A 26,774-nucleotide genomic window follows, 5' to 3' on the forward strand; every position below is an offset into this window, starting at 1 on the left:
TTTCCTTTATTAATAGAGAGATGATAGTCTCTCTATAAATACATTATTGTGTATTAGAGACTCTAGCATATATATTTTTCTATAGTATGTTTTGAGATTTTGTAGTTGTTAAAACGTAACTCTTTTTAGTCTTTTTACATTCAGCTGAGACATGTTTAAATTTGCATCTTGCCTGAAATGAGTTGGAAGTAATGCTTATCATCACCTATCGTTACTCCCAGGGGGACATTAAAAGTCTAATTTAACCGTAATGGCGAGTTGCAGTTGGTAGGATATTTGAGAATGGATTTGGAAACAGCTTGCTGATGTTACTATAAACCCTTATAATGAGTAGCAACTGTCTGTTAAATCGGCAATATTTAAAAACGAGCTTACAGTCTGTTTCTAAATTGTATAACTATTTATTGACTATAAAAAATGAAAACTAATTTCAATGAGTTGATTTTTAAAAATAGAAACATTGTGAAACATTTATGTTAGGATTGGCCTGGACTTAGTAGTAGCCTGCTGTGTTTGAATTCTGCTGAATTTCTAAAAGTATCTGCTTGACGAGTTCTCATTGCAGAGTTCTGTTCATTAACTTACAGATGTGGTTTTGTTTTCTGGTGTTACTTTTTATCACATTCAAAAGGGTATTATGATAATAAAGACAATTACATTTTGTTATACATGCCAGCATGCAGTGCTTACAACTGCTCTCTTTTTTTTTTTTTTTTTTTTAAAGCTTTGTTGGATTGACCACTCTTCCGATGAAGAATAGTGAATTATACTTTTCTTCAATTATCATGAAAAGGAAAGGGTGATTCACTCTGATTGTGAAGGGCAAAGCATATGCCGTGATTTCTGATCCAGTCACAGAAGAGGCTTCTGATCCCTTCTCATCCACTTCAATTACAGCCCTCTGTGTCACCTAAAAATGAAAAGATATACCATAAAATGAACAGGTAGAATATAAGATCATCTTCTCTCTGAAGTAAACAGCCAAAAGTTCCAACTTTTAACAGAGAAAAACAATCAAAACAATTACTCCACTCCAAAAGTTCAGCAGTTTTCCTTTCAGTATTATAGATGTAGTGAATGAACATGAAATCTTAATTTTAATAATAACAGGAGGCGAATATTTAGCATTCACCTTTTTTACTGAACTGCATAGCAGCAAACAAAAACAAAGAAAAAAAACTGACCAGTCATCAACAAGTAAAGGTAAAAAGAGTATGCTTATAAGTAGCCGTGTTTTCCTCCCAGTATGGAATAGGTGGCGGTTCACAACTTTTGAGAAGGCTGCGTGTGAAGGGGCCCGATGGTCAGAAGTGATGCCGACCAGCCCTACCAAAACACCTCTCAAAGTGTTGCCATGAAACACTTTCATATGCATGATTGGGCACAAATGGAGAAGTGTGAGATCCCAGATCCACTGCCAGAGGTTCTGCGCAATAGGTGCCTGTGTTCGGTTCGCAAACTGACGTTTGGCGATCAAGCAAGTAGAGAAGGGTAAGTGTTCGGCGTTGCTGAGTGTTTGGAGTCGGCACATGAATGGTCAAAAGCAACAAATTGCACATTTTCAAGATTTAGCAGAGAACGACATGCGCGTGTCTTTAGACGGCGTCGAACTATGGTAATGCCCGTGTGATGGGTGATGCTGTGAAATTTGGGAAAAAAGGCCCTACACCCCCCTCAGAACCAGGAAGCAAGGGAGGTGGGAGAATGTAGGAATGTGGGGGCTCCCCACCAAGGGGGGTGACCAAGGGGGATGACCAGAGGGCACAATAATGTTAGGAATACAACATTGCATTCCTAACACTAGAGAGTTCCTTTAAGGCCTTGGTCCCCTGGAACTTCCCCATGACTCAGAGTACCACAGCCAGCACTCTCAATCATTAACTGTGTGCTGGGAGCTCTTAAAGTTGACTGCACCTGATATTGGTGAAGACCACAATGCTCCCCCACTGGACAACCAGGGATGCTGCTCTCACTGTGCCTCTGCCAGAGCAACAGGGTAAGATAAGCAGGAGAACAAAAACACTCAGCTTTCGGCCACATACAAAATTTAGCCATAACACACAACCAACAAACATAGGCACACTCAGCCTCCTCCAACTTAATCTGGCTCTGGCCCTGACCACTTTCTATAGAATGAACTGCCTACATTTACACTGGATACACATTTTCTGTGTAAGAGTAGGCAGAGGGAAATCTGTTAGGCTTCATAGAATTTTTCTGCCAGCACATTCCACGGATTCTCAATCAGATTAAGATCTGGAGAATTTGGAGGCCAAGACAACATCTTGAACTCTTTGTCATGTTCCTCATGCTTTCCTGTACATTTTTTTTACAGTGTAGCAGTGTGAATTATACTGCTGAAGAGGCCACTGCCATCAGGGAATATCATTGCCATGAAGGGGTGTACGTGACCTGCATCAATCTCTAGGTAGGTGGTACAGTCAAAGTAACAAACACATGAATGCCAAGATACAAGATTTACCAGCTGCCTCCCCCGGCCTACCTTCTTCCCATAGTGCATCCTGTTGCAATCCCAATTAAATGACCCATACGCACCTGGCCATCCATCTGATCTAAAAGAAAACGTGATTCACCAGACCAGGCAAGTCTCTATTCAAGGTGCTTTCAGAGCTCGATAGGGATCATCAAGGAAAACTGTGATGCACTGTGTGTTCTGACACATTTCTATCATTGCCAGCAATAAAACATTAAAATTTAACTACAGTAACTCTTCTGTGTAATCGAACCAGACAGGCTAGCCTTCGCTCCCCATGTGCATCTATGAGCGAGTTAACCAGCTGTTCTCCCTTGCACTACTTTTGGTAGGTACTAACCACTGCATACCGGGAACACCCCACAAGACTTGCCATGTTAGGGATTTCTCTGACCCACTGGTTTAGCAATCACCCAGGACATACTTGAAAACAAGAGAAATCTCTATGTATCTTTCCTGGTAAAATATTTTATAAATACATATTTTATAAATAAATAATCTTTTCCTTTGCTCATTTTTTCTGCTTCCAACACATGAAACTCAAGAACTGACTGTTCACTTGCTGCCTAATATCATAACACCCTTTGACAGGTGCCATGGAAATTATATAATCAATGTTATTCACTGCAACTGTCAGTAGTTTTTTTTGTTTTTTTTTGTATTTTATTAGAGTTTGATCACTTAAATACATCTGAGTCACAGTAATTTAACGTACAAAACATCTTGTATGGACATGCGTATCATATTTCAACAGTCGACATTATTGAGCACTGATTTTATATCGTGGGGACAGAAGGTATGTTCAACAATCTAGGGTACCACATATTTCGTGCACCCTATACTGCTGGGCTGATCGGGAACATGGACACCTTGGCATCTGTTCTAACTTCACTGTCTTCATCTAGTGGGCACTGAACAGTCGGCCGTGGTCTACTCTTTGTCTTCGTTAAGTGTCCATACAGTAGTCGTAAGCTAGGTGCAGTTTGTCAATCACACTTTCACTAACATTAGAATGGAGAGTACAAGCGCTTATATGTGTAGGATAAGATCTAGGTTATACCAAATAAATATGCGTGAGCTGCTGTACCACCGTGCTTATCTTTATATCAGAAATAATGGAAAAGAAAGAAATATCCGGTGTAGCGCTCTAATGGCAGTGGATATATAGGAGTAGTGAAGGAAAAACCTTGCTATACCTTAATGGGTCATATATTTATGAGTAGTCCCAATGTTTTCAGGTTTACCTTAAATAAAAAACACAAATGTACAGAACATAGTGTAACCTGTATACAAAGAATAAATAGAAATAAAGTGCATAAATAACTAACTCACACTTTACTGAGCTAATACACTAGCTCAGGTATATGCGCCTTAGGGTCCGTAGAGGCGACCCTCACCCTCCTTTTGGTCCAAATTTTCTCCAGGTGCAGTATCCTAGATAATAGGTACAGGAGGGAACATATAGCGTAGTACAGTCTGTGTATATAGGATGTATATTATGGAATAATACTAATATACTCACAAACCCAGAGCCAATATCTCGGCTCGCTTCATAGGACGTATGTGGTTAAGGACCACATTCCTTCTTTATAATAGCAGGTAAGAATAAAAGCCGTAAGTGTAAAAAAAATGTATATATGTAATTTATTGTATGTAAAAAATATAATATAACATCAATATAAAAATGGTATATAAATAAAATAACACTTGTGGCTATAGTCCAAAAGACAATTCTGTCTGCTCACTGTTCATCCAGGACGCGTTTCACCAAATTGGCTTCCTCAGCTGGAAAAAATGTTCATGAGGCATTAAGGACTCCTTCCTGCTTATATATCCTGTTAATTGTGGCTTTAGGCTTGTATTTTCCGCGGGCAATCTTCATGGTGATGGAGATGCCCTGTGTTTCAAGCCTCCTTTTCACCCGGCTACTTCCGGGTATGATCACTTCCGGTTTCGGCATGTTTTGCATCATGCGTTCCACAGTGCGTTCGACCATGCGTTCCACCTTATGGCCGTGTTTATAATGTCCTGTGCCATATTTGAAGCAGTGTTCCTCGAAAAATTCACAACACAATATCAGAAAAGCACAATTCTTCCACTAACATTAATACAGAAATTTCTGCAACACCAGTACTTAAGAAGGAATATGTATATGCATATTTAAGCATATATTAGGAAAAGCATTTCACAAATAGCTTAGTGTTCAGAGACAGACGAGTTCTTAAGAACCTAGTTAATTCACCTAGGGAAAGAATACCAAGATATATGTATATATATATATCATGTGTCAGCAAATCAGTACATATCAGGCAATAGGAGGAAACAGTTATACACCAGAACTCTTGTACAAATAAAAAACTCCACTAGTAATAAATAGACCCCAAAAATGAAATGGATAAAAACTAGAAAAAATGATAAAAATGTATACATATAAAAACGTGTGGAATAGAAAGACTTGAAAATGACAGTTTAATATATACTAAAACATTTTATTTTATTTTAAAGGAGGAGTGACTAAAACTAATCAGTTAAAAAATTACACATTTCAAGATCTGAATTTAAACCATTAGGGATAAGGCTATTGAATTTAAAAATCCATTCCATTTCTACTTTACTCAGTTTTAAATTAAAATTACCTCCTCTCCAATCTTTAGATATCTTATTTATTCCCAGAAATATTGTACCTTTTGTCTCACAATTATGGTGGATTTTATAGTGTAGTGACACGCTATGTTTTTCAAAACCTTTGTTAATATTTCGACCATGTTCTTCTATTCTTAAGTGTAGGGCTCTTGTAGTCTTCCCTATATAATTTAGCCCACATGGGCATTGCATGAGGTAGATGAGGTTTTTTGAATGGCACGTTATGAATTCTTTAATCGGATATTCATGCCCTTCATTGCATTTAAATTTCTTTATATGTCTTTTTTTTGTTTTCGGTTCTTTTACAGGCTAGGCACATTCCACATCCAAAGAAACCTTTTTCTGAATTTAAAAAAGTGGTGTTTGTATTAGGTTTTTCTTTTATATAACTGGAAGTTAAAGATTTCCTTAGGTTATTGACTCCTCTATGTATAAAGCGAGGTTTCTCTGGGAGAAAAGTTTTTTTTTTTTATATATATAAATCTTTATTTTCATTATTTTTTTTAAAAGTTCATTCATATGCAGATACAGCTTACATATTATATTTAGCATGGTACAATAAAATATTTTGAAATAATACAATACAAAATACACTAATACAATACAATAATGATACTAATAACAGTAATCAAGTTAATGATGTTAATTATAAATAACAAACGGACCGTGCTTCTAATAGACCTCTAGTGTTCTACTGTATCTGCAGCCATACAAGAAGGGTTAGTAGATCGTTAGTGAATCTAACCCAAGGGGCCCAAATTTCATTATATTTTTCTTTTGAAGTTTTAGCAATCCCAGCTTCCATGTTACATTGGTAGTCAATCTGTATGCATATATCCTGCCAGTTTAACGCACCCATATTTCTCCAGTTTCTTGCCATCACTATCTTTATTGCCATACAGATATGAATCCAAAGAATTTTTAGTTTTATATTGCCTCTTGGAATGTCTAGATGAAACAAGAACATTTGGGGTGTGATCTCAGTCCGAGTTTCAAACATATAATCTGCCAGTTTCGATAGAGTTATTTTCATAGGTTTCAACTCCTCACAGTCCCACCAGATGTGGGAGAATGAACCTAACTCCCTACCGCATCTCCAACAATCTGGCAGGAGTGTGGGTTGGAATCTATGAAGGCGAGTTGGCACCAGATACCATCGGTATACCAATTTGAAGTACACTTCCTGTATATTTACCCCATGTATATATCTTTTTATTGCTTGTACTCCCGTCAGCCAATCCTCCAGCGGGGATAAAAAATTAAGTTCTTGCTCCCATTTATACATTGCTGGCGCTTTGTCTATCTGCCTTTGGCTTCTTATGAATTTGTTATATCTAGAGGCAATTTTTTTTTTATATTGAAGTTCTACAAACTGGTCCATTGGGGAACTTTCCGAAAAGTCTTTTCCCATAATAAAGGATTTTATTCTTAAATAATTAAATATTTCCTTCGAAGGGAGATTATATTTGTGTTGTAGAGTTGGAAATGGCAACATTTTATTATTAATTAAAAGTTCCGCTATTCTTTTTACTCCACCATTTCCCCATTCTTGGATATTTATATCCTTTATATAAAATTTTAGAATTGTTAATGGGGCATTTGTTGATATATATCTTGTTCCATATTTCTTTTTCAAGTGCTTAACGATATAGATCATTAAGTTATTCATTGGATTGCTAGATCTTATCTTTTTTAAAAATTCACTATCACACCACCAGAGCAAAAATGGTTCCATGTCCCCAAGATCTGATTTTTCAATATCTAGCCAATTTGGTCTGGCCATTGAGTAGTTATCACACTTAATTAGGTGAGCTACCATATTGTTCATATATATTCTCTGTACATCTGGAAAACAGATCCCCCCTTCTTTCCAGTCTCTCTGTAATATTTCCAATGAGACTCTAGGTCTCCTATCTTGCCAAATATAATTTGTTAATTGCCTTTGAAGACCGCGTATCGTCTGGTATGGCACCCTCAGCGGGAGATTACTAAATAAAAATGTCAACTTAGGAAGGAGATAAAAATTTACTGCTTCAATCCTACCCAACCAAGAAAGTTCCAATCCCTGCCAATTTTTTATGGTATTCCTAAATTGAGTTGCAATTTCCGTATAGTTAAGTTCTCCCGTTTCTCTATAATCTAGAGAAAATTTTACCCCTAAATATTTTATGTTTCTTGTTTCCCAATCACAGTTAAAGTCTTTTTTAAGTTTATCTATACCTGGTCCACTTAGACCTTTTGTCAAAATTTGTGTTTTATTTATATTTATTTTATAGCCTGAGTGTATACCAAACACATTAATAAGCCGAAATACGGCTGGGATAGAATTAATAGGGTCTGCTAAGGTCAGTAGAATATCATCTGCATATAGTGCAATCTTATTCTCCATCTTATTCACTTTTAGCCCGCTGATATCTTCATTCTGTCTGATCGCGGCTGCCAACGGTTCTATGGAGAGGATATATAACAGGGGTGCCAAAGGGCATCCCTGTCGAGTCCCATTTCTAATAGAGAACCAATTAGACTGAAACATATATCCTGATACTTTGGCTTGAGGATCCTTATATAGCGCCATTGTACACTCCTTAAAGTAACCCTCGATGCCGAAGGCCCTCAGTACTTCCTCCATGTATTTCCAGTTAACCCGATCGAAAGCTTTTTCGGCATCGAGGGCAACCACCGCAAAAGGAGACAAGCTTTGGTCTGCATGATATAGGACATTCAGTAATTTCCTGATGTTATCAGATGTGCCCCTGCCCTCTACAAACCCGCTCTGATCTTTATGTACAATGTTGGGTATGATTTGTTTTAGTCTATCGGCCAGAATTCTAGAGTATACTTTAATGTCTAGATTGATAAGAGATATTGGTCTATAATTTAAGGTATACGTAGGATCCTTTTCTGTCTTAGGTATTGGTATTATAGAGGCCTGAAACAGTTCCATTGGGATGGCTTTGTGATTAGCAATATCTTCAAATGTTCTTAAAATATATGGAGATATAATATCACTTAGTTTCTTATAAAAGATTGAAGAGAAGCCATCTGGGCCTGGTGCTTTACCTGCTGTTAGTGCTTTAATGGTGTTATTAATCTCCTGAATAGAAAAGGGGGCATTTAGTTGACTCAAATTCTCCACTGATATTTTTGGTAGGGTCAATTTATCCAGAAACTGTTTTGTTTCGCCCTCAGATGGCTCATTCAATTTTATGTTATATAAGCCTTTGTAATAGTCTTCAAATGCCTTAGCTATTTGGTTTGGAGAAATCATTTTCTTACTTCCAACTGTTATATAATTTATAGATTGAAGTTTATTCTTATTTTTTAATTTGTTTGAAAGGCTTTTCCCTGTTTTATTATTTCCATAATACCATCTCTGTTTTAGAGTTAACATAGCTTTATTGATCTTTTCTTGGGTTCTTACTAAGATTTTTGCCCTAATCTCTTTAATATCCTCCAGAATCTTGTAATCTATGGTGAGTTTATGTAATCGTTCTTGTTTTGCCAAATCGATATAAAGCTCATTAAGCTCCTTTCCTTTCATTTTTTTTATAATGGCACCCATTTTTATGAGACATCCTCTCATATACGATTTAAAGGTACACCAAAGCATGGCATTGGAGACATCCCCAGTATCATTGCTTTCAAAAAATTCTCTGGTCTGATTGCGTAATACCTCTACATTAATTTCTGATTTTAATAAATTTTCATTAAGTCTCCATTTGTCTCTACTTTTGTATTCGGGGTTATTTTTTATAACTAAACTTACAGGTGCATGGTCGGACCATGTGATAGGTCCAATTGACACTTTTTTAATTAGCTCCAAGCTTTCAGGTTTCACCAAAAAATAGTCAATTCTAGTATATGTCTGGTGGACATTTGAAAAGAATGTGTAATCTCTCGCTTCTGGATTGGACGTTCTCCAGGCATCAAATAAACTATTTTTTGCCAAAATGGTCTGCATCATTGATAGGCCTGTTCTTTGCTTAGCTTCTGTATAAGCTGATTTAATTCTGTTCCTATCTACTTTATCATCTATGATGCAATTAAAGTCCCCCCCGATGATTAGGCTACCAGACGATACACGGTCAATCTTTTGAATCAAATTTCCTAAGAATCTATATGGTGATTGATTTGGGGCATAAACGTTTACTAAAGTATACAAAATGTCATTAATTCGAACTATCACTATGAGAAACCTACCGCCTGGGTCCGTCTCCTCATGTATCAGCTCATATTTCAAGCTACTTGAAAAGAAAATTGCCACCCCTCTTTTTTTATTTTTCCCAACCAGATTGGATCTATGGACTACTGCAAATTTTTTAAACTTCCATAATTTGGACATAGAGTTAACCCAATGTGTCTCTTGAACAAACCCAATATCTGTTTTACTGTCAGTAAATAGTTTATACAGATAGCCACTTTTCTGTCCAGAGTTTAAGCCCCTTGCGTTAATAGATAATATATTTAATGACATCCTACCTTGACTCCCCCCACACCCTCTTCCCCTCTTAGCTCCCCTTCCGATAGCATCCAACACACAAATTCTCTCATACCTTCTCCAGTCAGCCCCATATACTTAAGCCTCATGGAGAAACTCATCCTCAAACTTACTCTTGTAACATTCATTCCGTAATATGAAGTTCTATATATAGTCTTCATATTTAACCCTGCTGCCGTCGCAGGACACTGGACCAGGAAAGTGTGCGGTTAATGTCCTATATTCTTCTTTCCTCTCAGCACTCTTCTCTCTTTTTTTTACCCTTTTGCAATATTATTTCCCTTATCCTTCATATACAATTTCATCACAGGATGGCTATTATTCTATCTAAAACAGCCTCTTCAAAGCTCATATGTTTATCATCAAGTTAATGTCTATTTCCACCCTTTTATATTTTCCCTTCTCTATACCTTACTTTAGCCTCCCCTTGAAAGTCCCCATTCTCTTTACCTTAACTTCCCTTTTATACCTTCTTCATACATTATTTATTAAACTTATACTTATTGTGGGCTTGCATATCATTATTTCATAGAGTCCCATAAATGCCACATCATACAATATTTACTGTGTTTATGATTATTATAGGGGTCAGTTTCATTTTGTGCGCATACGTTCAATTGTGCCTCTATATTTCATTTTGTGCTCAGACATTAACTTAAACATCTATGTAAATTATATTTTACACTCATTCTCCAGGTGTGTATCAACTTTTTTTCTTTTTAAACATTTAAGTGTTATTTCTTATATTTATATATACTATAGACTACAACAATTTTCACCTATTCTTTACCGTGTCCTTCTATATTAATTTATGTGACCATATATGTGCAGATTATCATTTTAATCTCTATATTACATTTTGTGCAAATTCAATTATGCCTCTTTATAGCTTATACTTTCTCCAAGTGTATACCATCATTTTTTCAACATTTAAGTGTTATTTCTTATATTTGTATATACTATAAACCACACGCTTTTCACCAATTCTTCACCATGTGCTTCTACATTGGATTATGTGGCTTATGCGGCTAAATATGTGCAAATTATCATTTTAATCTCTATATTTGTGTCCCTCTAGAGACATTTCTATGTATGCGAATGCCCAAAAAACAAAACAAAAAAAAAACATTTCTTTTTAAACTACTGGGTAAGTTTCAGGGATATCATCTTCTGTTTTAATGCCGTATTGTCTCTGAAGATGTATGTTTGATCTTTATAAAAGATCATGATTGCCGTCGGGAATAGCCACTTATATCTTATCTCTAAGTTCCTGAGGATTGCTGTTTCCTCCGAGAAAGTTCTTCTTATTTGTCTAGGAGAAAAGTTTTTAATGCAGGATCTTGGAGGAGGATGTGCCAATATTTCGACACTGTCTTTCTCACTTTATAATTATTTGAACTATATGTACATACAAACGGAATTTTATTATCAGCATTTCCCTCTTTCTCTTTATATTGTAGGATACTAGTTCTCTCTATTTCTTTAATTTCCTGTCTTGATATTTCTAATTTTGTTCCTTCATATCCTTTTTCCATAAAATCTGATTTGATTTTATTGGACTGAATTTCAAACATTTCTACATCTGTGCAATTCCTTCTTATTCTAAGGAATTGCCCCTTAGGGGCATTTTCCAACCATGGTAGAAAGTGACAGCTGTCTCTTCCTATAAAACTATTCGCTTCAACGGTTTTAAAATGGTTTTTAGTCTTAATACAATTGTTTTCTATATATATATGTAGATCTAAAAAGATAACTTATTTTTTACTCCAACTACTTGTTAGTTGGATCCCCCATGTGTTGGAGTTTAAAATATTTATAAAGGTGGACAAATCTTCTTCTTGTCCTTCCCATATAAAGAAGATATCATCTATGTAACGGCCATAGGTAACCAAGTTCTCCACCCAGTCATGCTGCCCATAAATAAAGTGGTCTTCCCAAAATGCCATAAATAAATTAGCATAAATAAATCATAAATAAATCAGTCTTGGGATATTGTCTGTCAACTGGGTGTATTTGCGCCTTAATGTCAGTCTCTGTAGAACTTCTGGCTGCTATGGGTACCCATACCGTAATAACCTCTGCCGTGGGATGCCCCTACATCTCCTAATGGACACTGGGCTCTGACACGTTGCTCGCAGAGTAACTGATGGTCTGGAGACATGTAAACAATAATAAACATGCTGACGAGCAAGAAAAACAAAGTGTGATTGAACCACTGGACTGCATGTATGTATGGGCATATGGGGTGACATAGGTGGGTGGTGTTATGTGTAGTCACTACTCAAGGTGCTGTCCAGAGGATGAAGGAGAGTAATAGTGGGTGTGAATAAGGAGTGTAGGCTAGTGTATGTGTGTGTGCATTCAAGGAAGCGTGATTATGGGCCGTATGTAGGCCTTGTCGGTGCTAGCTCCCTGTGCCAGCTCCACCCTGTTCTCCTCTCTCCTGTCCCTGGCTATGTCCCTGGTGTGTAGGTTGGTGTTATAGCTTTAGGAATGTCTCTTTAACTGTCAGTAGTTTTAATGTTGTGACTGTGATGTAGTGATTGTTATCAGTGTATGTATTATATGTAAAGTGCTTAAAATGTGTGAATTATTTATGAGCGTAAGTAGTGCAAACTGTGCTTAGCTCAAAAAGTGGCTGTGCTAAATAATTGAAACTCACAAATACAAATAAGTTGAAAAGTATATGAATTAATAACAATGAAGGATAATACAATTAATATAAAAAATAGAGTATGTATCTCACCCCTTGACAGGTGCCATTGAAATTATATAATCACTGTTATTCACTGCAACTGTCAGTGGTTTTAATGTTGTGACTGTGATGTTGTGATTGTGATCAGTGTATGTATTATATGTAAAGTGCTTAAGATGTGTTAAACCTGAGAGATAATTGAATTTTATTTTTTTTTTTACCGGTAATTATCTCTCAGTGTCACGGTTCCGTGGGATTCTGTCGGTGTGGCCGCACAGAAACACAGCGGTGATGCCAACAGAAATAATAAATACTTACCTTGCTCGTGGCAAACCGCTACCCAACCTCCTTCCGTCCTTGTCCCCAGCATGTGCGCCGTTCATAGAGACACCGGCCACTGCGGTTCGGGTTTTAATTAAGAGATAGCCTTTGCCCATATTAAAGATGGCGCTTACGTGCGTGCGATGTCACGTCATAGACTTTAACGCACGTTTTGGGGTCAGAGGCCACATACAGCCAATTACAGCTTCAAGAGGCTTATTTAAACCCAAATTGACTTTTGGTCAGTGCCCTGTCGTGGTTTCCCTTTGATGGTTATCCAAGTGTATGTTCCTGATCATGTTTTTCTGTTTTTTGACTTTGGCTCCATTTCGACTTCCCTGATTTCTGATATCCTTGACTTTTGGCTTTTCCTAATCGTTGTGTCTCATTCTGTGTACCTGACCTCGGCAAGTATTTTGACTATTCTCGATTGGTTAAGTCCAGCCATTCTAAGGTCCGGTTAGACGTTATCCTTAGTCCTAGGTGTGCTGAAACAGTAATCCTGACACTCAGGCACAGAAGATCATGGGAAGAATTACACTGTAATGTTGTCTTGGAAACCCCATGTAGGGGCTTTTGCATGAGAGGCTATGTGTGGCTCTGAATAAAACAGTTCACTCCCAGCATTCAGTCTCGACTAATGTCTGTGGGGGAAAACTATATCTGCTTTGGATTATTGCTACTTGGGGAATTCTACTCTTGACTATTACTGTTCTTGGAATTACTGCAGCAGAGCTCTGTAAATAGGGAAAAAGACCTCCTTGGCGTCAAACTCCGTGTTCCTATCCGGGTGGCCGCCACAGTGAGTAACCCTGTTTGACATGGTAGCAAAGAGGGAGGGAAGTCCTGGTGTTGTACATACCAGCAGATTTGCCTGATTAAGTGAAGATATTGGAAATATCAGCTCAGGAGTGGTTATGCTGGAAGAAACTGCACCCTTTAACAGCTGAGGAAACAATGAAGAAAAGGCTAGACAGGGCGGTTGGGGATTCTATTATTGTGGTGGCAGGGGATTCTTTTATTAAAATATTTTTTATAAAACGTGAGTAATCTGTTACCCTGATTGCATCAACTGGACATATTTTATGGTTCATATTGGTATTAATGAATGAGTTCAGAGAATGAGGAAGCAAACTTAAGAAGAGGACCTCCAAGGATGTAACTTCTGAGATATTATTTGTGCCAAGTGCTACAGTGGAAAAGCAGTGGGAGATTAGGTTAGAGATTATATATATGGTGTGTACCCTTTAAAGTGGAACAAACATACACCAAACGGTGAATAACATATATAGGATAATTTACCTATATGTATCTCCCACAATGTAGATAAAAAGGACTCCTCCCAGTCCTCACAGAAAATACAAACAGAAAAAAATATATCTACAGAGGGGAAAAATGAGACAACTCATAGAATAGTATGTCAAAACCAGTAAATATTCATAATTCAAGGTTACACTCACACTGATAAGTTGATTGTAGGCATGTCAAAATTTATGAAGATAATATAGAGCTGATGTGAATGCTTCAAACTCCAAAAGATTGTATTCCATCATTGGAATAACAGCCTTTTAAGACCACTATATGCCTGAACATCACTTCAAGTGTATAAGTGTTATTTAATCTAAGCGCAGTGGATGGTCTTTAAAATCTGCACTTATTGTTATTTTTATTTTATTTTTTGTTTCCCACACGCCCTCTTTTGGAGTTTGAAGCATTCACATCAGCTCTATATTATCTTCATAAATTTTGACATGTCTACAATCAACTTAGTGTGAGTGTAACCTTGAATTATGAATATTTACTGGTTTTGACATACTATTCTATGAGTTGTCTCATTTTTCCCCTCTGTAGATATATTTTTTTTAGGTTAGAGATTAGTCTTGGTGTAGGAAGGAGTTTTTTTTTGGTTTCTAGTGCATTGGGACAATTTTGTGCTTTAATGTGATCTTTATGGCCATGATGGATTGCACCTGAATGGGAGTAGACTCTTGTGATAGGGTAGAGGATGGTAAGAAGGTTAGAGGAGGCTTTAAACTAGATGTGCGGAGGTGGAGGATGGGTGTGGAGACACAGAAACATAAATGTGGTAGATAATATAGAATAGAGATGGAATTCAGCTGAGTTCCAGGAGAGTGGAGATGGGGGTCTTAAGATTAGCAGACAAAGCAAGAAGATAGTAAATACCGTATATACTCGAGTATAAGCCGACCCGAATATAAGCCGAGGCCCCTAATTTTACCCCAAAAAACTGGGAAAACTTATTGACTCGAGTATAAGACTAGGGTGGGAAATGCAGCGGCTACTGGTAAATTTCTAAATAAAATTAGATCCTAAAAAAATATATTAATTGAATATTTATTTACAGTGTGTGTATATGAGTGCAGCGTGTGTGTATGAGTGCAGCGTGTGTGTAGTAGTGCAGTGTGTGTAGTAGTGCAGTGTGTGTATGAGTGCAGTGTGTATGAGTACAGTGTGTATGAGTGCAGTGTGTATGAGTGCAGTGTGTATGAGTGCAGTGTGTATGAATGCAGTGTGTGTATGAGTGCAGTGTGTGTATGAGTGCAGTGTGTGTATGAGTGCAGTGTGTATGAGTGCAGTGTGTATGAGTGCAGTGTGTATGAGTGCAGTGTGTGTATGAATGCAGTGTGTATGAATGCAGTGTGTATGAATGCAGTGTGTATGAATGCAGTGTGTGTATGAATGCAGTGTGTGTGTGTGTGTGTGTGTTGAAGAGCCTTGGTGGGGGGTGGGCAATTTTATTATTTTTTAAAAATATATATATATTTTTTTTATTTATTATTTCTTATTATTTAATTTAATTAACTTTTTTATTTTATTATTATTCATTTTTTTTTTCGTCCCCCCTCCCTGCTTGATTCATGGCAGGGAGGGGGGCTCCTTCCCTGGTGGTCCAGCATTGGCAGTTCAGGGGGGGGAGAAGGGGGCTGTCAGAGCTGTACTTACCTTTCCTGCAGCTCTTGTCAGCTCTCTTCTCCTCCTCTGCGCCGTCCGTGCAGCTCTTCTGTCAGCTCCCAGTGTAAATCTCGCGAGAGCCGCGGCTCTCGCGAGATTTACACTGGGAGCTGACCGAGGTGCTGAACGGACGGCGCAGAGGAGAAGGGAGCTGACAGGAGCTGCAGGAAAGGTAAGTACAGCTCTGCCAGCCCCAGTCTGTATTATGGCAATGCAAATTGCCATAATACAGACTATTGACTCGAGTATAAGCCGAGTTGGGGTTTTTCAGCACAAAAAATGTGCTGAAAAACTCGGCTTATACTCGAGTATATACGGTACATGTTGTTTGAATAAAATTACAAAAACAAATTGTACCTTTAGGCTATTCATTTAAATACATATACATTATTTAGAAAGGATAGAGAAAAATAGAAGAGAGGCGGGTATGTCTTTATATTAAAGAATAAAATAAATCCCAAGCACACCAAAAGTTATTACACAAAAATTGTTTGTATTTATTTAGTGAATGCTTAACAACAAAGTGCAAATGTGCAAAACAGGAATGCAAGAAGATATATATATATATATATATTTAACTGCATGCAAATTTCCACTTACCTCGGGGTGGGGTGGAGCGATGACGTGTGGGACATAACACGCACCGCTCAGCAAGAGATGCGCCGTCAAATCGATGAACCTAGCCACAACGATTTGTCACGGCGTGAGGATTAATGCAGCGAAGCTGTCTTTAATGCTGGGGTTATTGGTAATACTCTAAAGCTGAGATTAAATAAGCTGCCACTAAATTTTGTCTGCCCGGGATCGTGGAGAGAAATACCAGAAGGAAGGCTTCAGTAACAGATGACAGAACTTATGCAGGCTAGTATAAATTTTAAAAAAATAACACACTGCAAATACAAGACATTTAATGTGCTTAATTGTCTCTGAGAAGAGTGAAACTATAAATTGTTTAGTTCAGGATAATAGAACAGCAGAGGAATCAAGGACAATAGCAATAAAGTAATAGCCAAAAAAAAAAAGGGAAATTAAACTGGCAGAACACAGTCTGAACTCAACCAAATTAAAAAGTACTTAAAAGGAACACAAATTATTGGACTTTCCTTGATTATTGTTCCAATAAAATCAGCTTCGGGCTGCTTTGGGTTGAATGAAGTCTCTGACACTGACTATAACTAAGTATAAAGGATATAATTGCCTATAAGAGACCAGCAGACTGAAGCAATCAAAAAGATAATTTTACCAGCATTATATACACAAACGGTTTCCAGGACTCTAGACTTTGAGAGACTGAACTAAGCAAAGATACCAGCTGTGCCTACATTACATAGATTTATACTGTCGCTGTAAAAACACACTGGTAAAGGTGAAAGTAGAAGGGAGAAGGAAAAAGAAAGAGAGAGAGGAGTGGAGAAAAGAGGGAGGGGAAGCAGAGGTAGGAAAGAAAAAGAAAAGAAGCAAGAAAAAAGAGAGAAAAAAAGAAAGGGAGAAGAAAAAATAAAGAGAAAAGAGGGAAAGAGAGATGTCAGAAAAGAGAAGAGGAAAGAGTAAGAAAGGGTAGAAAATAAAAAGAAAAAAAGGACAGAAAGATAAAAGAACAGAAAAAAATAAATAAAAAAATAGAACAAAAAGAAAGGAAAAAAAAGAGAACACAAATAATAAATAAATAAATTAAATACTGAGACCCCCAAAGATCAACTTCGCCATATAAAGACAGGTGAAGAAGAGAGGTCGTAAAGAAAAAAAAAGAGAAAGAAAAAGCAAAGGGTAAAAAAAAAAAAAGAAAGAAAAGGTGAAATTAGAAACCCACACAATATTTTTCCTATCTATACTCTTGTTCTCATCTGGTTGTGTTGGATAACTGCACTTGCCAAGATGGCTAAAAAAAAAAGGAACAAAACCCACACAAGAGAGGGTGAACAAGAAAACTGCAGAAGCAGAAAAAGAATATAGAGTATCTGTATTTTTCTTCCCTATTCCCGCTCCTTCACCTACTCCTCGAAGAGGTGACACCACAACCTACAGAAGTGTTAAAGTTGGATTCGACACTACCTCCCTGCATAAAAGATCCAGAAACAAAAGCAGATATATCATCAGATCTGGATAACTCGTTGGTTATAACGGAAATTCTGAGATCCTTAACCCATTGGTGACCAGAACGCTTTTCAATTTTCTTACCATTTGGGACCAGGGCTGTTTTTACATTTCTACGCTGTTTGTGTTTAGCTGTAAATTTCCTCTTACTAATTTACTGTTCCAACACATACTATATATACAATTTTTCTCACCATTTCTTGGTCTTTCTAAAGATACCATTATTTTCATCATATCATATAATGTACTATAAAAAAATTATGAAATATGATGAAATTTTTATAAAAAACACACACTGTTTCTAACTTTGACCCCCAAAATCTGTTACGCATCTACAACTGCCCAAAACTACCCATGCTAAATAGTTATAAAATTTTGTCCTGAGTTTAGAAATACCCAATGTTAACATGTTCTGAGCTTTTTTTGAAAAGTTATAGGGCAATAAGTACAAGTAGCACTTTGCTATTTCGAAACATTTTTTATTTTTTTAATTACTGAAAGTTACATTGTAACACTGATATCTGTCAGGAATCCCTGAATAACCCTTCACATGTATATATGTTTTAAAAGAAGACAACCTAAGGTATTAAACGTGGGGTATACAACCTAAGGTATTAAACGTGGGGTATTATGACTCTTAATGCAACCATTTTACCACCAATATATGCCAAAAAAAAATAAATTAAAAAATTGGTTATTTTTTTGACACACATAGCAATCTCAGAATACATGTACTGAGAACTTTAAAGGGTTACTGCTGAAGAACACCCCCATATGTGTTCAGCAGCATCTCCCGAGTACAGTGATACCACCCATGTATAGGTATGCCGGGTTCTCTGGGGGCTAAAATACCTTATTTGGAGGGTGCGCATTCCAGTTTTCCAACTTAGAATTTTCCCAGCTGGTCATCATGCACCCATGTCCTATTTGGGACATTTTTGAAGCCGGTCAATTTAATTTACCCCCATCAAACTATATATTTTTGAAAAGTAGACAACCCAGGGTATTCAATATAGGGTATGTCCAGTCTTAGTCACAAACACTGACCCTCACATATCTTTATTCAACAGCCTGATTACAGAACTATCAAGTGCCAATACTGCTGTAAGAAAGTCTGATACCCGCCCTCCCCTACCCTCACCACCCCACCTCATGCTCATTATTACATTTATAGATTGTCTGTCACATCCAAATTTTAGATAAGTAAAAATAACAGGTGTACACACTGTCTCTTATTAGTACACTCCTGGAGTTTCTTAACCCATAAAACGTAATATTTACCCTACCTTCACCTGCTCTTGATATTCCAATTATTTCCAATTTACTTTTTCCCAGTTTAGCAATGATCGGTCTTCTCCTCCTCTTAATTTACTCCTTCACCCTCAGTATAAAAATCTCTCCTTACACCCACTTCACTCATGCCCCCATCCACATTTACATATGCCCCTCTCTGCTACACTCCCCCCTTCTCTCATCTCATGGCTTGCACTAATTTTTCTACTGTCTCACTCCTACCTGCAATCGATCTCATTCTAGACCCATGCATATAAAACTCATTCACACCTCCTGTCACTTTCTCCTCCTGCTTCTAGCAGCTGGTGATGTCTCTCCAAATCCAGGGCCCTTCACCTTCTCTACACACACTAAGAAAACCAGAAACCCCACAAACGGCATCACAACACTGCCCTTTACCCTCACTTACCAACATTCAGTGTGCACTCTGGAACGCCTGCTCCATCTGCAGTAATTTAAAACCAACAGCCATACACAACTCTTTCATCTCATACTCACTCACACTACTTGCACTTACAGGGACCTGGTTGTCCCTCTCTGATAGCGCTACTCCTGCCTCTTTATATTTTGGTGGGCTACAATTCTCTCACACTCCCAGACTCAACAGTAAAGGAGGTGGGGTAGGCACCCTTCTCTCCCCTCAATGTACCTTTCAACCAATCATAACTCCACCTGCCCTATCCTTTTCTTCTTTTGAAGTTCACACTGTCCGCCTATTTAAACCCACTCCTTTAAGAATTGCTATCATCTACCGCCCGCCCACCCCCTCCCCACCCGATCATCCGAGGCCAGCGGTTCCCAAAGTGTGGGTTGCAACCCACTGGTGGGTCGCAGGGTGATTCCCAGTGGGTCGCGCTGACCCACACATCCAGGGCCGCCGGAGACTCGGAAGTCAGACTGATCAGGAGGGGGCCCGGCGGCTTGCCCTGTATGCCGCTGGGCTCCCTCCAATCAGTCTGCCCATTACCTCCGGACCATGTGATAGAAGTCTCGCGAGCACCCAGAGCATGGCAACACTTTGGATGCTCGCGAGATTTACACTGTCTGCAGCTCTGCACCTGGCGGAGCTGCAGACTGGAGACCCACTGGACCACCTGGGAGGCACTGCACCACCATTGAATTTATTACGGGTAGGACACAAGCCCCCAGACCCTGCCCCCCCACAATTGAACCCCTTCACTCCTTGCCCTCCCCCACAACATAACCCCTTCACTCCCTGCCCCCCCTTCTCTCTAACCCCTTCACTCCCTGCCCCTCCCACACTGTAACCCCTTCACTCCCTGCCCCCTTCTCTGCAACCCCTTCACTCCCTGCTCCTCCCACACTGTAACTCCTTCACTCCCTGCCCCCCTTCACTGTAACCCCTTCACTCCCTGCCCCCCTTCACTGTAACCCCTTCACTTCCTGAACCCCCTTCACTGTAACCCCTTCACTCCCTGTCCCCCTCCCCACCGTATCCCCTTCACTCCCTGTCCCCCTCCCCTACTGTAAACCCTTCTCTCCCTGCCCCCTGTAGCGGTACTTACCCTTTCCCGGTGCCGGCCGGGGTCCTCTGTTCAAGCCACGCGCGGCTCTGCTGCTGCACGAGCCGCGCGCGGCTCATCCGACGGCTGGAACTGGAAGGCGGGCAGTGACCGCGAGAAGCGGTCACGTGTCCCGCCTGACTCTAAGAGCGCGCCACGAGTCTCGGGCACGCTCTTAAAGGGACAGTGGGAGCCTAAATTAGAAAAGGCCTCCCATTGGTCCCTATCATGCCACACTCCCTATACAATTACCTTTTGGGGGCGTGGATATGACAGGGACCAATCAAAATAGATGTTTAGTTATATATACTTACCTCTTTCCCTTAGTTCCTTGCCCTATCGTGGTTTCTGTTGCAGTTCCCTTTAGCGCTTGTTGTGTTCAGTTGTGTTCCTTCGTATTTGACCTTGGCTTTGTATTCTGACTTCGTTTACTCTTTATCCTTATCTGTTCTGTTTGCCGGCTTGCTGTTTACTGTGTACCAGACCCCGGCTAGTCCTAGTTTACGCTGTCTCTTTGTGCCCTTGACCTCGGATCGTTCCTGACTCTGACTTCTCCTATATACGTCGAGTCCGGCCACTCTAAGGACCGGTAGACATATCTCCCCTCTGTGTTGTCTTCTGTTTAGCTGGATCCTGCGTGTTGGGGTATATTCTCGTTACATTACGATAGGGCCATGGACCCCGCAGATTTAGCTCAGCAGATGGCGTCCCATGAGGCTAGATTTGTAGAGCAGGATCACCGTATGGATCAGATAGCCCAGGCTCTCCAGACGCTCTTATCTAGAACCATTTCAGCAACCACACCTAACCCTCCTACATTCTTGTTCCTGAAGTATCTACTTTGTCTAATACTTTGGCCCATTTAACACCTCCTCCTAGGTATGGAGGGGACTCTAAGACATGCAGAGGTTTCATTAATTAAATAGAATTCCACTTTAAGATGTATCCACGTTCCTTTCCCACAGAGAGGTCTAAGGTTGAGTTCCTTATGCACCAACTTACCGATAAAGCACTTGAGTGGGCAAATCCTATTTGGGAAGCTAATGGACCTATGGTGCATAATTTCAATAGTTTTCGTACGGCTTTTCATAGAACTTTTGACACAACGAAAAGGTCAAAAAATGCCGCAAGAGCATTAATGAGAATTAACCAGGGTTCTAGGTCTGTGGCTGATTATGCTATTCAGTTTCGTACCCTTGCTTCACAGGTAGATTGGACGAACAATGGGTTACCTACTGCCTTCATGGAAGGTTTATCAGACACTATATTGGATAAGGTAGCAGCTAAGGAGCTTCCTATTGCATTAGAGGACCTTATTGACTACCTCATTGATATAGATAATAGGATTCGTGACAGGCTCTATACTAAGAACAGGAATAGACGTTTTGTTACACCTATTAACCCCAGAGTTGATAAACCGGAGAGTGTTAAAGTATCTGAAGAGGAACCCATGCAATCAGGGGTTGCCAAACTCTCTGATACTGAAAAATTACATAGGAGAAGGGACGGACTCTGCCTATACTGTGGTAGGAAAGGCCATATGGTAAAGGAATGTCCTTTGCTTCCAGAAAACTCTCGCACCTAAGACCTTATAGGGGACTGGCCTTGGGTGTGATATCTAAGTCTCCCAAATTGCCTCCTAACCGTTTGCTTCTCCCTGTTTCTTAACATATGGGAGAGAGTTGTATAGCTGAGCACATATATGCTCTGGTTGACTCCGGGGCAGCTGAAAATTTCATAGACTCTGGTTTTGTTAAGAAAAACAACATTCCCATCAGAGAGAAGGAGATACCCTTGGCCGTTGAGGCCATGGATGGTAGATCATTAAGTTCTCCAGTCGTTACTCATGAAACTGTACCGTTACACATGTATACAGGGGTTTTACACTTTGAAACCATTCGGTTCCAGGTCATCACCTCTCCCTCTTCACATTTAGTGTTAGGGTACCCATGGTTACGTGCTCACAATCCCATTTTCGACTGGGAATCAGGGCAAATAAAATCATGGAGCGAAGCCTGCCACGAGTCTTGTACTATTGAAGTCACACCTTTGAATTCCATTAATGTTCCTGCCACTCCTCCTTTGTCTACGGCTATACCCCCTCAGTACTTATTTCTCAAGACTGTCTTCGATAAAAGAGAGGCTGACAAATTACCGCCTCACAGACCCTACGATTGTGCTATCGATTTATTGCCTGGCACTATACCTCCAAAGGGCAGGGTGTACCCTTTATCGGTTCAAGAAAACCGTGTCATGGAGGAATATATTAAGGAATCACTAGACAAGGGATTCAGTAGGAGATCCTCTTCTCCGGCTGGAGCGGGGTTCTTCTTTGTATCGAAGAAAGAAGGTGATTTAAGACCGTGTATCGATTATAGAGGTCTAAATAAAATCACCATCAAAAATGCATACCCTATACCATTAATCACGGAATTGTTCGACAGGCTCAAACATGCTACTGTATTCACCAAATTGGATCTTAGAGGTGCATACAATTTAATACGTATTAAGAAAGACCACGAATGGAAGACGGCATTCAACACTAGATCAGGCAATTACGAGTATACTGTTATGCCATTTGGTCTATGTAATGCCCCAGCAGTATTTCAAGAATTTATTAATGACGTCTTAAGAGACTTTATTCACACATTTGTAATTGTGTACTTGGATGACATATTAATATATTCTACAGATTTACACACTCATCACAGACATGTTACAACAGTTCTGAAGACCCTTCTTGCTAATTGTCTTTATTGTAAACTGGAAAAATGTCTATTTGACCAATCCGAAGTCCAGTTTTTGGGGTATTTGATTTCTGCTAAAGGTTTCGTATGGATCCCCAGAAGCTTTCTGCTGTCATAGAATGGCCTCTACCACAAGGTCTGAAAGCCATTCAGCGTTTTCTTGGTTTCTCTAATTATTATAGACGTTTTATGAAAGGTTTTTCATCTATTGTAGCACCTATTACTCATATGACAAAAAAGGATGGCAATACTCGTGTCTGGTCTCCCGAGGCACTTCGGGCTTTTTAATTTCTTAAAACTACGTTTGCCTCTGCACCTATCTTACAGCATCCTGTCCCCTCACTGCCCTATATTCTTGAAGTTGATGCTTCCGATATCGGGGTAGGTGCCGGCCGGGGTCCTCTGTTCAAGTCGCGCGCGGCTCTGCTGCTGCACGAGCCACGCGCGGCTCATCCGACGGCTGGAACTGGAAGGCGGACAGTGACCGCGAGAAGCGGTCACGTGTCCCGCCTGACTCTAAGAACGCGCCGCGAGTCTCGGACGCGCTCTTAAAGGGACAGTGGGAGCCTAAATTAGAAAAGGCCTCCCATTGGTCCCTGTCATGCCACACTCCTCATACAATTACCTTTTGGGGGCGTGGATATGACAGGGACCAATCAAAATAGATGTTTAGTTATATATACTTACCTCTTTCCCTTAGCTCCTTGCCCTATCGTGGTTTCTGTTGCAATTCCCTTTAGCGCTTGTTGTGTTCAGTTGTGTTCCTTCGTATTTGACCATGGCTTTGTATTCTGACTTCGTTTACTCTTTATCCTTATCTGTTCTGTTTGCCGGCTTGCTGTTTACTGTGTACCAGACCCCGGCTAGTCCTAGTTTACGCTGTCTCTTTGTGCCCTTGACCTCGGATCGTTCCTGACTCTGTACTTCTCCTATATACGTCGAGTCCGGCCACTCTAAGGACCGGTAGACATATCTCCCCTCTGTGCTGTCTTCTGTTTAGCTGGATCCTGCGTGTTGGGGTATATTCTCGTTACACCCCCCTCCCCCACTGTAACCCCTTCTCTCCCTGCCCCCCTCCCCACTGTAACCACTTCACTCCCTGCCCCTCACTGTAACCCCTTCACTCCCTGCCCCCTCCCCTCACTGTAACCCCTTCTCTCCCTGCCCCCTTCCCCTCACTGTAACCCCTTCACTCCCTGCCCGTCACTGTAACCCCTTCACTCTCTGCCCTCCTCCCCACATTGTAACCCCTTTACTCCCTGTCCACACTGTAACCCCTTCTCTCCCTGCCCCCCCACACTGTAACCCCTTCACTCCATGCCCCCCACACTGTAACCCCTTCACTCCCTGCCCCCTACTCTCACTGTAACCCCTTCTCTCCCTGCCCCCTTCCCCTCACTGTAACCCCTTCACTCCCTGCCCGTCACTGTAACCCCTTCACTCTCTGCCCTCCTCCCCACATTGTAACCCCTTTACTCCCTGTCCACACTGTAACCCCTTCTCTCCCTGCCCCCCCACACTGTAACCCCTTCACTCCATGCCCCCCACACTGTAACCCCTTCACTCCCTGCCCCCTACTCTGTAACCCCTTCTCTCCCTGCCCCCCCACACTGTAAACAGTTTTCTTCCTGCCCCCCCACGCTGTAACCCCTTCTCCCCCTGCCCCCCACTGTAACCCTTTCTCCACCTGCCTACCCACTGTAATCCTTTCTCACACTGCCCCCACACTGTTACAAGCACACACACCACATCCCACACTGTCACCCTCACCTCCTGTCTCTGCGTGTATGTGTGTCCTTTTGTGTCAATGTGTGTATTTGTGTGTATTGTGTGTCAATGTGTATCTGTGCACATGAGTGTCTGTGTATCTGTGTGTGGGAAACTAGGTGTCATTGTGTGTCTATGTGTATCGCTGTGTCACTGCACACATACTCCATACAAAAAACATGCTTACATTCAAACACACATTGTGTATATGTACATTTTATAAACACAATATACACACATTATACATTACATACAAACACACCCCATGCATTAAAACACTAAAATTATCTACACTCACTCCTTCATTCAAACACCAACACTACACACAAAAAGCACACCTGCATTTAAAGTCCTACACTACATACAAACACCCCTGTATTCAGACGCAAACATTACAAACAAGCATGCCACTACATTCCAATGGCAACAGTACATAAAAATACACCCATGCATGCACACATATACTTACTACAAAAACATGCTTACATTCAAATGCTCAAACACGGCTAACAAATATAACCCTGCAATGATGCGCAAATGGTAGATCCCCATCTGGCATAGCATTGTTGAAGTTCTCCGACACTTGCACTAAAGGGGAGCCCAGAAAATATACTTGCACCAGCGCCCTCTCTACATTAGTTACACCACTGGGACAATCAACGTGAGGTGCCTGGATGAAAGAACAGGACAACAGCACTTCTGATTCTGAGTCTGTGAGTAAGCAGTTGTATGTCTCCAAAACTGATTGCCATGATGTGCAAAGTTTCTGCCTCTAAACCTGCCATGTTATGCCAATTGTATGCATCTAAAGCTGATTGCCATGGTGTGCCAATGTTATGTTTTTAAAACTGATTGCCATGGTGTGCCAATTGTATGCATCTGACTGTTTGCCATGGTGTGCCAATTGTATGCCTCTGAAGCTGATTGCCATGATGTGCCAAGTTTATGCATCTAAAAGTGATTGCCATGATATGCCAAGTTTATGCATCTAAAGCTGATTGCCATGGTGTGCCACATTTATGTATTTAAAGCTGCAATAATGTTCCAATTTTATGCCTCTAAAGCTGGTTGCCATGGTGTGCCAATTGTAAGTCTCTAAAACTGATTGTCATGGTGTGCCAATTTTATGCACCTAAAGTTGCCATGATGTGCCAAGTTTATACATCTAAAACGGATTGCCATGATGTACCGATGTTATGCATCTAAAGCTGATTGACATGGTATGCCAATTGTAAGCATCTAAAGCGGATTGCCATGGTGTGCCAATTTTATGCCTCTAAAACTGATTGCCACGGTCTGCCAATTGTATGCATCTAAAGCGGATTTCCCTGGTGTGCCAATTTTATGCCTCTAAAACTGATTGCCACGGTGTGCCAATTTTATGCATCTAAAGCTGCCATAATGTTCCAATTGTATGCCTGTAAAGCTGATTGACATGGTGTGCCAATTGTATGCCTCTAAAGCAGATTGCCATGGTATGCCAATTGTATGCATCTAAAGCGGATTTCCCTGGTGTGCCAATTTTATGCCTCTAAAACTGATTGCCACGGTGTGCCAATTGTGTGCATCTAAAGCGGATTGCTATGGTGTGCCAATTGTATGCCTCTAAAGCTGATTGCAATGATGTTCATGGTGTTTTAAAATATGCATTAATGTGGTTTATTGTTTTTTCCTCTTCTTAAATTGTTCATGTGACCTGTAACATGTACTCGATTGTTATTGATTG

General features: G+C 40.0%; 1 protein-coding gene across 1 annotated transcript in view; it reads right to left on the reverse strand.

The window, feature by feature from the left end:
* Window positions 1-377: 377 nt before the first annotated feature.
* The window catches only part of LOC134583062 (protein Z-dependent protease inhibitor-like), a 325,782-nt gene continuing 299,385 nt past the window's right edge, over window positions 378-26,774 (reverse strand). The window contains exon 5 of the mRNA XM_063439818.1: window positions 378-910. Within this exon, the coding sequence (XP_063295888.1) occupies window positions 719-910 (192 nt within the window). The 3' untranslated portion in view covers window positions 378-718. The remainder of the gene's footprint in view (window positions 911-26,774) is intronic.

Source organism: Pelobates fuscus, chromosome 13 (assembly GCF_036172605.1).
Source record: "Pelobates fuscus isolate aPelFus1 chromosome 13, aPelFus1.pri, whole genome shotgun sequence".
Taxonomy (NCBI): domain Eukaryota; kingdom Metazoa; phylum Chordata; class Amphibia; order Anura; family Pelobatidae; genus Pelobates; species Pelobates fuscus.